Consider the following 11,747-nt stretch of genomic DNA (forward strand, 5'->3'; position numbering starts at 1 on the left):
CTGACTATCGTAGTGATATATCTCCTCTAAGTCGGCCCAAAGTTCACGCCTTGCTATCATACAGTTCCTCGCATATACAAAGGATACCGTGTAGGAGTGATTCAAAGTAGGATCAAAAACCCCACAAGTAATAACCTGATCCGTCTTTTTGTAAATGAAAATCTTCAAATCAGGGTGCCAGACAACCCAAATTCTCCCATTAGAGGCAGTTGGAGAATAGTTATTAACATACCTCCATCCTGGAAACCTATTTGCCAAAATTGGATCCGCATTCTCTTCCTGGACCCGAGTTTCCAAAATGCCTCCTAACGAGGTCTTTGAGACAAAACCCAACTCTTAAGTTGTTGCTGTCTAGAGGATGTATTGAATCCCCTTATATTATAACAAAAAATCTTCTTCATCATTATGATGTCCAAAAGGTGTTGAAAGCAAAGCTTTCAAGCTTGATGAGGGGGACGACCCTTGGAGGGTTGCCGTCCGCTTCCCAAACTGTACTTGCTTTGATGGGAGCTCGAACACAGGGAGTACCGTCTTCCGTGAAGGTAGGTTGAGTGGCTTTTTTTAAGTTGCGGAGTGTGGGATCGAATATCTCAGCCCATTGCAGTGGCGTATTATCTATTATCGGTGGAGATTTCACGACTACTGATGGAATAAGGAGCGGATCTGAGCTTATCTGAGCAAATGGTGAATCCCCTACCTGAGTTGGAAAAAATTCGATTCTCCTAGCCTGAGTTGGAGCATCATCTGAATCCAACCTGTTTTCATGGGGATCAGAAGAGTTTCCATTTCCCATTGCTTGCTCTGGAGCGTTTCCGGTAAATTAAGTCTGAGTTGAAAATGGTCGTGGAATTGCCTCCGGATTAATACCCAGATCTGGATCTGGGGGATCTGGGTTCGTCATCGATGACTCTGAAAGGGGATAAGAAAGGAAGAGAGGGGAAAAAGAGAATTTTTTCGCCGGTGGCGTGAGACTAGCCGACGACAAGGGGAAAAAAATTAAGTTTCGCCTTTTATCGCCTACTTTTTCGCCTTTTTGCCTTTAACTGATATTAGTCCTATTATGAATTTCGTTTGTCATTCTCTCATATTTTGGTACACTAAGATCCATTTTAAAAGTACTAAATCAGCCAACACACACGAAATAGTGTAATAGTAAAAGAGAAAATGGAGAAACGAATAGCACATCAAACTCCTTACAAAACTTGTGCTGGGAAGACATTGTCTTTATACACATACCAAGTTTCTATCGATGCTTCAGAGTTCACGCGATAAATGCCTTAGCATTCCATAGCAAAGATTATAAGGCGACAAGTTTTATATGTCCATGCAGCGAAAAATATGCAAGACGAACATGCTTATCATTTGCAAATGTATGCAATACTTAGTTTTTATATATGAAGCATCATCTATTTGCGTGTGAAAATCTTGTGTGATTATAGATTCTAAAATGGTTCAATTCATATGATATAGTTATATCCTTAAGATTGTGGTCCTTGTGTTGAGACTTGTTCTTTGGAAGGAAGCTTTTTTGTACCCATGGACCGTAGTTCATTCACGATCACAGTGAAGCTTGGCCTCTCTGATGGTTCCGCAGACCAACATCTCTCCATCAGCAATTTCCAGTCCATGTCACAGAAGTCAGGAATTGGCGGTCGTAGCGTATTACTAACTATACCACCTATTTCAAATTTTAGGTTAAGAAAATTCAAAATAGAAACAAAGCAAACCCGTAAACAAGTATTACGTAGAAAAGGTTTCACCTATGATCGCCCCGTAGTGCAAGTCGGCGTAAGGTTCTTCACCGGTGAAGAGTTCCCAGAGCACAATTCCAAATGAAAACACATCGACCTGTAGTGTCCAGATTAAGGCATCCGCTAGAGAAGCAAATACATTGTAGAGACAAATAACCAAGCTGATAATAGTTGATTAGTTCACAAACCTTCTCAGAAACAAGGCTACTGATTCCATTTAGAAGTTCTGGTGCCATCCATGGGAGTGTTCCCCGGACACCACCCGATATTAATGTTTGACATTTCACCTTCGAGAGACCCAAATCCCCAACCTGAAATGATCACAAACTTCTATCAACAACTTTAAGGGGGAAGATAGCAAGTACAACCAAGTGGAATAATTTCTTAAATGTTTTCCTCTGATACGAGAGTGTGAACTCTATTTGGAACTAATGCTAAACCTTATCTATGTCCATATTGCTTCACAAAACTCGAGTCAATTTACCTTGCAAATGGGGCGATGAGGATCTCTGAGGTTGACGAGTAGGTTGTCACTTTTGAGATCAAAGTGTACTATGTTCTTTCCATGCAAATACTCCATCCCAAAAGCGATGTCCATTGCGATCAGCAGGCGCTTGCGCCTATCAAGATTCCTGAAAAATAAACCATAACAATTAATGGCATTCTTCTAACCATGTGTCAACATAGCTCTGAGGAATGTATACATATGATACCTCACACTCTTCTGCAACGCATTTCGTAAAGAACCGTTAACCATATACTCTGTTACCGTTGCCACAGAACCTCCAGGTGAATCCAGCACAACCCCATAAAAAGCAACGACGTTAGGATGATGCAAGCCAGCTAGGTTCTGTGCCTCGTTCCAAAAGTCATCGATCTGATAATTTGTACATAAGATAGACATCATTATGAACTATTCAACATATGTCTAAACATGTTCTTTTAATGCACCATCAGCTGTACTGAGACAAACCATTCGTTCTTGCTCAGATGGTTTGCCAGCAAAACATCGATCATTGATCCGTTTAATTGCAACATCAGTGCCTCGCCATTTCCCATGATAAACTGTCCCAAATGTGCCAGATCCTAGTTCTCGCAATTCCTCAAGATCGCTGTCCTTAATAATCTATCATATAATCATAATATAACATGATTCTCACAATTCCTCAAGGTTGCTGTCGTTAATCATGAACGTAAGTGAATTAAGAATAAGGTTTCAAACCTGCAACTGATCCAGAGAATCAGAACCAGAATATCCTAAATACAATCTTTCGACAAGCTGGTTCCTGATATCCTGAGAAATAATAATATCAATTTCATCACTTCTGAAGCAATATGAAATCTAAAGAAAGGAATGACAAAAATAATGAACAGTATGCAACAGACCTTGAATTGTGTGGACTGGTGTTTTATTTCATCATTACGTGAAAATTCTCCTTTATCAGAAGCATACTCATCCACCTTGATTGGAGGTTCATGATATGAAGTACTTGACTGTAAAACAGAAGCAGCCACTCCTTCAGCAACATTCTGAAGTTCTTGTTTGATGTGCTCCTCCTCCGAGCCTTGTAGAGAGAACCAAAGACCAATCAACAGATAATCCTCAACGAAAATGACTTGAAAAAATAGAAATGGAGTCATGTATAACAAGAAAAACCACCTTTCGAAGAACTAAGTAGGTTAGGCTTGGTATCCTCCATTGAGTCAGATTGCAAATTCCATGGGCCCTGGTTGCTAAAAAATGACGTTGATGATTCTTTGACGTCTGCACCACCAACACTAGATGACAAGGATGATGGTAAATTGGCAGCATCAGGATGTGATGATAAGGAAGATGGTAAATTAGCAGCATCAAAGGAAGGTTCAACATCGCCAAAGACGGGGTTGCAGGACTGCGCTTCCAGAGAATCGAACTGCTGACCTCCAACCAATGATTGTAGATACAAACCAGGATTACCTGATAAGGGTGACTGTTTTGGCGCACATGATGTCTTAGGCTGAGAGTCATGGCCTGGAAGAACTACTCTTGTTAGTGTCTCATTTGAGTCCGTGTGACCAATGTTTGGACTTACTGGAGATTGACCAGAGGTGTCATGTAAGAACATATTCTTCCTTGCCATTTGTTGAGAATTGGTACCCATAATATCTTCTTTTCCCATATTTTCAGCTGGTGAGACGAAATTCTGACAATTGGTATATGCTTCAGGAGCATGTATGTTAACATTATCCATCAATCCTCTTGGTTGGTATTGGCCATATGCTACTGAAGGGTCTAAAAGATTTTGCTGCTGTCTAGATACTTGAACTTTTATCGGAACATCTCTCACAATCTCGTTGAGTAGAGGTTCAACTGTCTCGACCTGAGCACTCGCAACATTGGTTGTACGTACAGTATCTCTTTCTTGATGGTTAGGATGATTGAGGAAGCTTTGTTGACCCGTAAACTTATCCGTCTGTTGGATTCTGACGATGTCATCTGGACGAGAATCAGGGTAAGATGAGCTCACATACGGTACAAACATTGTCGAGCCATCACTCCTCTCCCGTATAATGGGATCAGAATGCATATGAGGCAAAGAAGTCTGGCACATTTGACAATCATCTACCCTTCGAAAACTTTCAGGCGTAACTACTTGCCGATGCAAGATTCTATCAGGGAGAACAATATGTTTAGATGGTGAAATCTGAGTCCCACCATAACTGCTAATTGGTGGTATACCAGGAGAAACCGTACCTTGATATGCAGAGTAGCTCGGGTCTGTTGGAAGAGGGACTAACTTTTGAATCCCCACATTTCTTTCAGCAGGAAAGTTCCCCAACAGGCTTTCTTGGGTTTGCACTGCCGGGTTAATCAATACTGGCGTGGCACCAATCTGGGCATTCAAGGGAGCCATTGACATGTGAGCAGCAGGAAGCAACTGGTGGGATGGGACATTCAAAGTACTTCCTTGAAAAGGTTGTTGGGAGAACAAAGAGGTAGTACTTGGCAGAAACTGGTTAGGTGAATGAACAGAATCTGGTTGTCTTAAAACTTCTAACCGAGATTCAACATACACCGGTGAATGATGTTCAGATGGCGTAGTTATTGGTAGCTGCTGGATCTTACCAGCTATTGGTTTCTCTGAAACAGTCTCGAACTGAGAAGAATGAAACGGATCAGCTGGAACAGTCATTGGTACAACATAAGCAGATAAACGTGGATCAGGAGGAACAAGTCTTGGTGCAGTATTCACATAAGTATGAGGTGAAACAAACTCACTCTGACCAAGGCCCAAGCTATCAACAACGTCAACGCCACTAAAATCAGAATTAGGATTAGAACCACCACTAGCTACACTCTCCTTACTCGCAACAACACCATTCACAGTCTCTACAAATCTCTGCCCAATGTCAACTCCATCCCCATACTCAGCTACTCCAAAAGAATCATCAACCTCAGATGCATCAAACAAAAACACTCTCAACTTCCCAGACCCATCTGAAGATCTCTCCACCAACTTATCAAACTCCTCCATCATGTTATCAATATCCTCACTACAAGAAACAGAGACCAAAGCATCAAGCTCCTCATCAGGAAGCTGGTACTTAATCACAACAACAGGCTGACCATAAACCTCGATCATCTTCTGCTCAAACTCATCAAATCTCACATTCCTTTTAACAGTAACGATCCTTGTCTGACCACCAACGTATCGTAACACCCCATCGCTTGGTCTAGGCATTATCTTTCCATTGTAGCTACACAAAAACTTCAACTTTTCCCCATCTTCTTCACTATCCACCACCACCATATCGCTACCTTTAATTCCAAGATTTGGATTTTTCCTATCTTTACTTAACTGTTCACTACCGTTGTTACCTTCTTGAATAAACCCAAACCCAGTAGTGATTCCATCAGAGACACACTTATTACCCAAATCAGAGATATGATCTAACCCAGAACTGGGTTCATGTGCCATTGTTTTGTGAAAAAACCCGAATTGGAAGCAGCGAGACACAGATAGAGTTGATTTCTCTCACCTGGTCAATCTTGAAGATTCTTCTTATTCGGGAGAGAGAGAAGAAGAAGAAGAAGAAAGGGAGGAGGCAAAGGGAGTCGTTGGAGTTGATGGAAAACGACGACGTTCATCGGAGTTATCAAACTTCAACTTGGATTTTCTCAGTTGAAGCAAATTTAGTTGTTTTTTAAGGTAAACAAACACGTGAGAGATGAGAAGGGGCACGTGGTCTGGGCTCTTGGTCTCTGGCCTCATGCAAAAGAAGGGAAAAAAAAAAAAGGTTGCGTTTGTTATCCGAACTGTGTCAGATAAAGTGTAATGCTCCATCACTCGACATGTTTTTTTTTTTTTTTTAAATAAAAAAATTTAAAAGTTCAAATAAAAAAGGTTTGACACATGAAATCGGATGAAGAAAATTGTCAAATTTGGATATCACTTGTTGTTATTTATTGGTTTGTGTTATTCTCTCGTTTGATCTCACAATATGGGCCGGAAAAAAAAGCTAAATTTCAGATCTTTCGGCCTCAACGTTAAGGCAATTTCATAAGCTTTAAAAAAAGTAAAAATGCGTCTGCCGGGAGTCGAACCCGGGTCTATTGCTTGGAAGGCAATTATCCTAACCGTTGGACTACAGACGCTTCCATGCTTACACATTTGACCTTACATATTTGATGTCAGACCATATAAAAGTCAAACAAAAAAATCTAATCAGAATTTAGAAAGCATATATTACTGACGTTGACAGATATCTCGAAACGACATCACTTAAAGCTCTTCCGTGTTTTTCTTCTTTTTGAGTTTTGACCAAAAACAAATTCTGAAGAATTTGTCTTCCCCGGTTTTGATTATTATATATTTCTTTCTTGAAACTTTTCGTAGAAAAATCTCTCTCAACAAAAGCCCGTCTTATTAAGCAAACAACAAACAAAAAAAAGTCACGAATTCGAAACTTCCTCGTCTTTGTTACCATTGAAACATTTCATTTTTTTATCCGTTTGATTTCTCGCTCTTCACAAAATCTACTCGCCGGATTCTGATTCCTAATTCTCCGAGCTTCACGTATCATAGTTTCAGGTACGTTCTCGATTTTTTATTTGTTTGTTTTATGTTTCTGATTTATCAATGAAAAAAAGTCGTATCTTAATATACCTTTGTTGTTGTTTCTTTGATTTGGTTTGATTTATATTAGGAAGAGGGCATCATATAGTTGTTGGTGCAATCAATTCACAATTTTTTTCCCCCGACGACTTTTTTTTATTTTGGATGATGATGTGTTGAACACTCCAGGTTTTGGGGTGATTTTTTAGTTTTTTGATTCTAGGAGTTTGTGGATTTAATGGTAGAGGAAGGTATCTTGTGTTTCTTCAATGAATCTGAAGGACCTCTCGTTTATGTGAAGACAAGATTGTTGTTGGAGATTACTACTACTCATCTCATTCGTCTTCAAGGGTTTGCTTGATTCGAACTTTTTAAGTGTTTTTGAGGGCGTTCTAGCTAGTAACCATGGATGGAGAGGCTACTTCTTGGATTAGGAGAGCTAACTTCTCTCATACTGTTTGTTATCGTATGATAAGTTTAGAATCAAATCCAGATAGGATTTCTGGATTGAAAAGAATGCCTCTGAGTTCACCTTCTGATTTGAAATCACTTGTTGGTGGTGGTGGTACTGAGATACAGAGGAATCCACTCACTAATAAGAAGAGGTCTGTTTCTCCTTCGCCTCATATGGCTCTTTCTCATTCTTTTCAGGAAGCCAAGTCTGATATTAAGAGGTTTTCTACTCCACATCCTATAAGAATGCAATCAGAAAAGGGAACTAATAAGGCCAAGGATTCCTCTGAGAACAAGTCGTTTAATCTACGGCCTCTGTCACACTCGGGTCCTATTAGGGATCTTAGTACGCTGAAAATTCAAGACAGGGCAAAGAGCAAGATAGACAAGAGGTCTTCAAAGTCTGTTGACTACAGAGGCTCTAAAGTTAGTTCTGCAGGAGTGCTTGAAGAGTACCTCATTGATGCGTCTAAGGTTTCTTATGGGGACAGGTTTACTCACGGGGTATATAGCCAGCTTTACCATGGAGAATATGAAGGCAAAGCTGTTGCTCTCAAGATTATCACAGCGCCTGACAATAGCGACGACAGGTTCTTGGCAGCTCGTTTGGAGAAACAGTTTACCATGGAAGCCACACTTTTATCTCGACTAAGCCATCCGAACGTCGTTAAGGTGATTTATCTTTATGTTATATTATGTCAGTTTGGTTGTATGAAATATGATTGATGCCTTTGGTGTGATTCTTTTCTTCTGATTGATGATGTCCTGATGCAGTTTGTGGGAGTCAGTACTGGAAACTGTATCATCACAGAGTATGTACCTCGAGGGTCATTAAGATCATATCTGCACAAGCTGGAGCATAAATCTCGTCCTTTGCAACAGCTAATCGAGTTTGGTCTAGATATTGCGAGAGGAATGGAGTATGTTCACTCAAGAGAGATAGTTCATCGGGATCTCAAACCAGAGAACGTGTTGATCGAAAACGACTTTCACTTGAAGATCGCTGACTTTGGCATAGCGTGCGAGGAGGAGTACTGTGATGTATTGGGTGATAATACTGGAACTTATAGGTGGATGGCACCTGAAGTGATAAGACGGATACCACATGGAAGGAAGTGTGATGTTTATAGTTTTGGACTTATTTTATGGGAAATGGTAGCTGGAGCTGTTCCATATGAGGAGATGACTCCTTTCCAAGCTGCTTTCGCAGTCATGCACAAGGTAAATTCATTCTACATCTGCTTGCATAGATAGAAAAGCTATAGAATTGCTATTGATTTTTACACCAACTATGCCTAGATTAGGATTTGATGACTGAGTTAGAGCATTATTGTTCAGTTTGTTCTAATACCATTTGGAATTTGTGTTTGATATTGGCCAGAATATTAGGCCGGTGATACCAAAAGATTGTCCAACGGCTATGAAAGAGCTGATCGAGCTATGTTGGTCGTTGCAAACAAACAAGAGACCAGAATTTTGGCAGATTGTCAAAGTGTTGGAACAGTTTAAAAAGTCTCTGACAAAGGAAAGAAGACTCAATCTTTTGCCGAGCCAGATCTGTCCAGAACTAAAGAAAGGTCCTAAATTCTGGATTCATAAATTGGCATCAATCCATCATCACCACAGCGGTGGTGGCGGCAGCAGCACCAGCACCTTAGGCTCAGCCTTACCTAAGCCTAAATTCGCTTGAAAGACTCTGTGAGTGACTCTCATTTTTTTTGGTGAATAGGAAAAAAGAGCCAGTGGTTATGTTTTTGTTTATAATCAACTGTCTCCATTAAACAGAGCTCTTGTTTTATGGGTTGGCTTTGTTTTTGTTAAGTCATCTCTTTTTTTTTTTTTCTTGAAATTGATTCGTTTTGTTTGGAATAAACAAAGGCTTTAATAAGATTTGATAAAGATAGTCTTAAAAAAGATTGAAGCAAAGAGATAGATATTACAATCATGCCCACAAAGTGCTCGACGAAATAACCCTAAATTTAAAAACTAAGACACATACGCTTCTTCAGACGCCGGTAGAACCAAAACCACCTTCACCACGAACAGTATCATCCAAATCTTGAACCTCCACAACATCAGGAGTCACAATCTTTTCAATAATCAACTGAGCGATTCGATCACCCAACTTCACATCGAACTCAACATCAGAATGATTGAACAAAATCACACCAACAGGTCCTCTGTAGTCAGCATCAATCACACCAGCTCCAACATCAATCGAATGTTTCCAAGCCAAACCAGATCTCGGAGCGATCCTCGCGTATGTTCCTTCGGGAACAGCGATGCTTAGATCCGTCGGGATAAGCGCTTTACCTCTCGCCGGAACTTTCGAATCCGCCGCGCTTGAGAGATCGTAACCAGCGGAGAGAGATGAGCCTCTTGTTGGTAAAACAGCTTTCTCTGAGAGTTTCTTCACTTTGAAGAATGGTGCTGAAGAAGAATCTCCATGATGGATTCCGTTTCGATCGAGCTTTTGGATTTTTGGTGACGGTTCGTTGACGGCGTCGGAACCGTTGTTGATCTTCGTCTCTACGCAGGCCATTGTTGAAACTGGGAAGCGAAGTGTTGTGAAGCGTTTGTTCAAGGTGTTGCAGATAAACCCTAATTTCAATTGAGGTCGAGTTGTAGTGGTGGTGGTGATGAGGAAGAGGCGTCGTAGTTCCGCCATAAATGGAGTGAGTGAGTGAGTGCGTGGCGCCAAAATTTCCCTCCACCCTAAAAAAAGTAGAAACTTAATGGGTTTTGAACCAATTCATATATTTCGGCCCACTAGGCCCAATAATTGTTGTTCTTCCTCATAAACCCTTTTTTTCTTCTTCGGACCTCATAAACCCTAATTTCATTTTTTTTTTTCTTGAATAATCGAACACTAATCGATTCACTGGTTATTGTATTGTCTTTGTCATGTTTTCTCTCATACTCCATGGAAGAAGGTCTGTGGAGTTGCAGAAATGGCGTAATTTAAGAGTTTTTACAGTGAGCATTGTGCAAAATGCATTTGCTTTTACCAACTCGTTCTCCTCTACAACAGCTGGGGATGTGAGTATTACTTTTACAGTCTCTTATCTGGTTAAATCATTGGGTTTAACTACAAGGCTCGCTGAATCAATCTCAAGGAAGGTCAGTTTCGAGGACAAGGCTAATGCGGATTCAGTTCTGAAGCTACTTCGAAGCCATGGGTTTAAAGATTCTCAGATCTCCACGATTGTTAGGTATTACCCAGAATTGCTTGTAACTGATGCTGAGAAATCTCTTCGTCCTAAGCTCCAGATTCTGCAGTCAAGAGGAGCTTCAAGCTCTGAGGTAACAGAGATTGTTACCAAAGTTCCGGCCATCTTGGGAAAGAAAGGTGAAAAATCTATCAGCTTGTACTATGATTTCGTCAAGGGTATTATGCAAGAAGGTGAGAGTTCTTCCAAGTGTGTAGATTTGTTATGTCATTCTTTGGCAGAGGGTAAGAGACAGAACAAAATGCGAAATATATTGGTTTTGAAAGAATTGGGAGTGCCTCACAAGTTGTTGTTTTCATTGCTCATCTCTAGTTCTCAACCTGTTTATGGTAAAGAGAAGTTTGAAGGAACACTCAAGAAAGTTGTTGATATGGGTTTTGATCCAGCCAAAGCAAAATTCGTGGAAGCTTTGCGTGTAGTCTACGAGATGAGCGATAAAACCATAGAAGAGAAAGTCAATGTCTATAAAAGGTTAGGCTTAAGTGAAGTGGAGATATGGGCAATTTTCAAGAAGTGGCCTTTCTTTTTGAAATTCTCCGAGAATAAGATTATTCAGACGTTTGAAACACTGAAGAAGTGTGGTCTGGTGAAGGAAGAGGTCCTTTCGGTGTTGAAGACTCGTCCACAATGCATACGAGCTTCAGAGAAGAAGATATTGGACTCTATTCAAACGTTTCTAGACTTAGGGTTCAGTAGAGATGAGTTCAAGTTGATGGTTATGCGATATCCTAACTGCACTGCGTATTCTGCAGAGATGATGAAGAAGAAGTTTGAGGTTTTGGTGAAGAAGATGAATTGGCCACTAGAGGCTTTGGTTTTGCTCCCTGCGGTACTTGGATATAGCCTGGAGAAGAGGATTGTGCCGAGGTGTAATGTAATAAAAGCTCTCATGTCAAAAGGATTGATCGGAAGTGAAAACCCTCCGATTTCATCTGTCTTGGTGTGTAATGATCAGATATTCTTGAACAGATACGTGATGAAGCACAACAAGCTTGTTCCTAAGCTTATGGCTATCTTCACGAGAGAACGTGTCTCGTAGTTTCGTTTAAATTTACAAGTGTCTGTATCTGAAACCCATTTTTGTAGTGTCAGTTCGACTTTGGATCCGACTGGTTTTTAATATACAATCCAATTGGGGAAATGAGTTTTACCATTATAAGGAAATGCAATAGTCGTAACAAACAACTTTAATCCGACCACTGCATTAAGTTTAAGAC

At 40.4% G+C, this 11,747-nt stretch overlaps 3 protein-coding genes, 1 non-coding gene and 1 pseudogene across 6 annotated transcripts; 2 read left to right on the plus strand and 3 right to left on the minus strand.

Annotated features, from left to right (window-relative positions):
* Positions 1 to 1,337: 1,337 nt before the first annotated feature.
* Positions 1,338 to 6,125, minus strand: LOC104790915 (RAF-like serine/threonine-protein kinase 20). Its single transcript, XM_010516711.3, has 9 exons — positions 3,412 to 6,125; positions 3,138 to 3,316; positions 2,974 to 3,045; positions 2,725 to 2,877; positions 2,465 to 2,628; positions 2,236 to 2,383; positions 1,940 to 2,062; positions 1,761 to 1,848; positions 1,338 to 1,678 (listed from the first exon to the last, which is right to left on the minus strand). Exons 1-9 carry the CDS (start codon positions 5,708 to 5,710, stop codon positions 1,479 to 1,481), a joined length of 3,426 nt encoding a protein of 1,141 aa, XP_010515013.1. The 5' UTR covers positions 5,711 to 6,125; the 3' UTR covers positions 1,338 to 1,478.
* Positions 6,126 to 6,315: 190 nt separating this feature from the next.
* TRNAG-UCC (transfer RNA glycine (anticodon UCC)) lies at positions 6,316 to 6,387 on the minus strand. Its single transcript has one exon. It is a non-coding gene; the product is annotated as a tRNA-Gly (tRNA).
* Positions 6,388 to 6,551: 164 nt separating this feature from the next.
* LOC104790917 (serine/threonine/tyrosine-protein kinase HT1) lies at positions 6,552 to 9,113 on the plus strand. Of its 2 annotated transcripts, none has more exons than XM_010516713.3 (4): positions 6,552 to 6,823; positions 6,939 to 7,972; positions 8,075 to 8,521; positions 8,682 to 9,113. In XM_010516713.3, the coding sequence occupies exons 2-4, from the start codon at positions 7,253 to 7,255 to the stop codon at positions 8,988 to 8,990; spliced, it is 1,476 nt and encodes a 491-aa protein (XP_010515015.1). In that variant the 5' UTR covers positions 6,552 to 6,823; positions 6,939 to 7,252; the 3' UTR covers positions 8,991 to 9,113. The 2 variants fall into 2 exon arrangements, with proteins under 2 accessions (XP_010515015.1, XP_010515017.1); XM_010516715.3 differs by having other exon boundaries at positions 6,642 to 6,823; positions 7,499 to 7,972.
* Positions 9,114 to 9,177: 64 nt separating this feature from the next.
* LOC147942600 (deoxyuridine 5'-triphosphate nucleotidohydrolase pseudogene) lies at positions 9,178 to 11,717 on the minus strand (annotated as a pseudogene). The gene has a single exon (XR_015559056.1). The product of XR_015559056.1 is annotated as a deoxyuridine 5'-triphosphate nucleotidohydrolase pseudogene (transcript).
* LOC147942601 (uncharacterized) lies at positions 10,205 to 11,671 on the plus strand. The gene has a single exon (XM_087453025.1). It carries the CDS (start codon positions 10,205 to 10,207, stop codon positions 11,567 to 11,569), a length of 1,365 nt encoding a protein of 454 aa, XP_087309151.1. The 3' UTR covers positions 11,570 to 11,671.
* Positions 11,718 to 11,747: the final 30 nt, after the last annotated feature.

The sequence above is a fragment of the Camelina sativa genome, chromosome 6 (assembly GCF_030686135.1).
Source record: "Camelina sativa cultivar CO46 ecotype springtype chromosome 6, ASM3068613v1".
Lineage (NCBI taxonomy): Eukaryota > Viridiplantae > Streptophyta > Magnoliopsida > Brassicales > Brassicaceae > Camelina > Camelina sativa.